Source organism: Lissotriton vulgaris, chromosome 12 (genome assembly GCF_964263255.1).
Source record: "Lissotriton vulgaris chromosome 12, aLisVul1.2, whole genome shotgun sequence".
Classification (NCBI taxonomy): Eukaryota; Metazoa; Chordata; class Amphibia; order Caudata; family Salamandridae; genus Lissotriton; species Lissotriton vulgaris.
In genome coordinates, this window is record NC_141700.1 from 200,283,763 (window position 1) to 200,288,008 (window position 4,246).

At 44.7% G+C, this 4,246-nt stretch overlaps 1 protein-coding gene across 1 annotated transcript; it reads left to right on the top strand.

Annotated features, from left to right (window-relative positions):
- The first annotated feature begins 673 nt into the window (after positions 1–673).
- Positions 674–2,221, top strand: LOC147673806 (endogenous retrovirus group PABLB member 1 Env polyprotein-like). The gene has a single exon (XM_086946419.1). The coding sequence runs from the start codon at positions 674–676 to the stop codon at positions 2,219–2,221; it is 1,548 nt and encodes a 515-aa protein (XP_086802545.1).
- The last annotated feature ends 2,025 nt before the right edge of the window (positions 2,222–4,246 follow it).

The following is a 4,246-nucleotide window of genomic DNA, read 5'->3' on the forward strand; positions in this document are numbered from 1 at the left end:
GCAGGAAGCATTGGGTGCATGCCACCCATACGAAAAAAGTCCCGTTTCCTTTGCCAGCAGATAACTGGATCAAGAGAGGATTTGCCCCGACGGAGACCGATGCCCTTCCACGCTACGTGCCATTCAGTGATGCTCAACTTGTAGAGAACGATTTAGTCCAGTCAGATATACCTGTTGAACCATCTGGAACTGTACCTTCGTCTTCAGCATTGGAAAATCCAAGTTCTGAACTGTCACCTGAACAATCGAACACTGTTTTGCCATCTTAACCGTTGTTTGAAGATCAAACTCGACCTGGAAAAAGTCGATATTTTCTTCGATCACGTGACAAGGACTAATAAAAAATTCCCTTTTGTTTTTGAATTCACATTACCCCCTTCACTGTTGCTGTGAACATTGTGGACAATTGCATTTTTTCCTGATTTTTGAGTTCTTTTTATATATCACGTGTGTTTCTCTTCTGTGCAGCTAGAAGACTTATATTAAACTGAATGTTTCATTGATTAAAACCTGCCATTTGGGTTGGCCGTAGGGCCGTGCGGGTACCTACTTCTGTTTAGCAGGTTTCTGACACTAGGTCGGTTACTTTTGTCGATTTCTGGGAACTCCCGGGAATTGATAATCGCTACTCAGAACGAGGTGCGTCAAGAACCTTACGGACGGTCTTTAGAGGATGGAGTTCTCTAAGCTGTCGGAAGTAGAGAGGATGTCGGCGCAAAGATCCAAATTGCATAAGATTTTGCGAACAAAATGTTTTTTGTTTCAGGTTTTCATGTTGTTCCTGACTGTTTCTATGCTACTGGTGGGTGGAGTGTATTTTGGGCTTCAGTCGTTATTGCCTTCCACTTCACCTACCTCCCCTTCTCACAGTCTGAATTCTGTTCCCACTATTTCTCCACATTCCTTTCATCTTCTGCCCCAACATGAACAGGTCAGACGTGCGGAATTTATGAACAATTCCTTTGTTCAACTTCTACATCAGCATCAGTTGGTGATGAATACTACTAACTGTTGGGTGTGTGGGTTAATGCCACATACCATGGATAAGGGTATTCCGTATTTGGTTCTTCCTTACAGCTCCCAGGGGTCAGCTCGAGCATTCCAAACCATGTTCCGTAGTGCACTAGATTCCTACCCCCGTCGAGAGCCACGCTCTGCAGACCTTGGGCCCGGCCCGTACCACAAGTCTTTGGCGATAGCGATTGCTGATCTAGATAGAGATATTTTTGATGCATCGCTTATTCCAGAGAAAGAGGTGCGAGCATACAAGGATCTGAGTGAGGCTGAGTATAGTATGTCAGTGGGTGATAGACAGCTTAAGAGCTCGTCTCCGATCTGGATCGTACCCCACCTTGGTCATTTCTGCCTGCAGGGTCTTGGTCGAAATCCGAGAGCTCAGCTTGGGAAGAGTGCTTGTACTGAGACGTACGTTTTACTGATGCTCTCTTCCCCCGTCTTCTTGACTGCCAAGGCTACCTATTTTGTATGTTATGATCGCGCTTATACGTGGTTGCCTCGTGACTTCTCGGGCACCTGTTATATCGCGAATCTTTTGCCACCGACTTTCACAGTTGCCTCAGACTATCACAAGACTAGAGTTGTGAGAGGCGTTATTAGCAAAGAGGATACTGTCGGTCAAGAAGCAGGAGACTTCTTTAAGGGTTTCCTACCGTTTTGGGGACCTATGGTTAATAGTAGGAACCTGAGACAGTTGACTTGTGTGGTAGAATCGACTGCTAACATAACTGCAAGTGCTCTTGGTAATCTGACAGCAGAGCTTCAGGCGGATAGACTTATGACGTTACAGAACCGGATGGTTCTAGACCTTGTACTCGCAGATAGAGGTGGTGTGTGCAAGGTGATCCATTCGAGCTGCTGTATTTTCATTCATAACGCTCCAACTGTTTATCAAGCCATCTCGAAGTTGCATAAAATCTCCGAGTCCATACACGTGGACGAAGGTGATTGGACGCTTCTAGGATGGTTTTGGGGTCTGATGTCGACTTGGGGTTGGAAGATTCTGATGATTGTAGGGGTTGTTGTGATGTTTCTGTTCACGTGTTGTCTTTGTGTGCAGTGTGGTCCAGCCTTATGTGGCCTTTGTGCTACAACGTGTATAAGAAGGCCATCTGTTACCAGAGAGACATTGATGGATAGAATAATGTTCCAGCAACGACTGAACAATCTGATGAATATCAAAATCGATTCTGATATCGACTAGTGCTTGCCTACATGAGGGCAAAAGGAGTGTCTGAGGTTCCATGAGAATCTTAACGACGTTTTGGGCATGTTCGGATATGGACGAGTTTGGCATCTACGAACCGCAAATGACGAGTTCAGTAGGTGTATGCGTTTTCGCTACACTACTTGGAAGGGTTCGTCTTATTTACGGGTTTCTCTATCTGAACCCTCGGGTTCCATTTTAGATACGGCATCCATTTTGTTTCTTGCCCTCACGTAGTCGGCAAACGGACAATGTCCGCTTCATGACCCTGGGATGCCCAAGCTCTTGCGGAAGATGCATATTCCTTCGAGTGTGTCTTTATGACTAGGGGGATGACACGGCAAAGGCAGATGGATCCGCTCGAGGCTCATCTTGCCGTGCCGGTCTATTGTTTCAGCCTTGCATGTGTTAGGCTCGAATCCTTTGATTCTGTGATCACGCTTCCGATATTGCCCCCACACTCTTTCAATCTGTTGTCTGTCTTTGTCTTCCTAGCACCTGTTTCTGTATCTTCTCTTAGCTCGTTTACAACTAGAATGGAATGTGCCTGATGGTGGGATAGCGTGCTTTTACAGTTGGGAACCGGCGATGTTACTGTAATTATGTTCCGGGCTTCTGAAAACATGAATGCAACCCTTTTGAAGTTTACTGTGGGAACTGAGTTGTAACCTTTTGTTCGTTATGTTGTGCAATGACGAAAATGTGTATAAAAGGAGCAATCCACTTTTGCACTTCGAAGCAGACTCTCAGAACCTACACTCTGTTGTACTTCTAGCGATCTCTGTATCCCTGCAGTAAATAAACGCTGATCTTTGACGCCGAAGGAAGTGTCCCGTGTCTCTGTGATTTGTACGCTGGAACAGGTAACCCGCGAAGGTTTCAGGTGTTGTCCCCTGGCACCGCTGGGCCTTAGAATAGCCCAGTCCTTCAACCTTAGATAATATAGCGGTTGTTTAGACAATTGTGGAGAAACATGTTTTCACCGGAGGGATGCCAGTTTATACAGCCTTTAGTGATTTCTCCCCCACGTTTGACAAGGTGGACTGCCAGACCCTGAGGAGAAAACTTGTCTCCCTCGGCATTCCAAATCATCTTCTGGGTCTGATCATGGGATTGCATACTGACACCTGGTGCCAGGTTCTAATGGGAGGTTCGCAGGGGTTAACATGCAAAATTAGAACACATAATGGGCTTAAGCAGGGTTGTCTATTAGCCCCACTTTGATTTTCATTGTATATCGCCGATCTCCCTGGCGCTTTGAACTTGGTGAGAGGGGATGCCCCCAAAATTGGTCGAATGCCAGTTGGGTCTTTATTGTACGCAGACGATGTTGCAATATTTGATTTAACACCTTTTGGCCTGCAATGCCGTCTGGACGTTTTAAACAAATATGCAGAGGTTCACTTTTTAAATTTTTTTAAAAATTAACATTGCAAAAAGCAAGATCTTGGTTTTTCGTAAGAAGGGGCTAAGAATAAAGAGATGTTTAAGATGGATGCTTGGTTTTGAAAAAATAGAATTGGTTGACTCCTATGTATATTTAGGGAAGTTTTTCCAACACAGTTCGAGACTTGGAGCATATTAAACACTGTGTTAGGAAAGCCGTCTCCCAGGCAAGTGCATTAAACAGATTCTATAAAACTTGTGGGAGACGCCATTCTAGCCATGTCTTATCTGTTTTCATGGTTAAAATCCCACCCTCGTTAATATATGTTGCTGAGGTGGTGGACATGAATTATTGGCTTTTGTTTGATAAGGCAGAAAGACGAATTATGTGCCAAATCTGCAATTTAAATTCTCTGGCTGCCCCACATGCTCTGCACCTTGAATTTGGATTAGTCTTGTCCTTTATTTTAGCCCAGGCAGCAGTTCTTAGGTAGGGTAACTCTCTCTTCTTGGGGGAAGAGGGTACTCTTAGGGTTGGTCTGAGAACAGAAATCTTTTGCACTCTACAAGAACAATCCACATTTTTTAGGTCCTTTTTATATGCAATTGACAGTTTCGGTCTCAGTTTAACTCCCG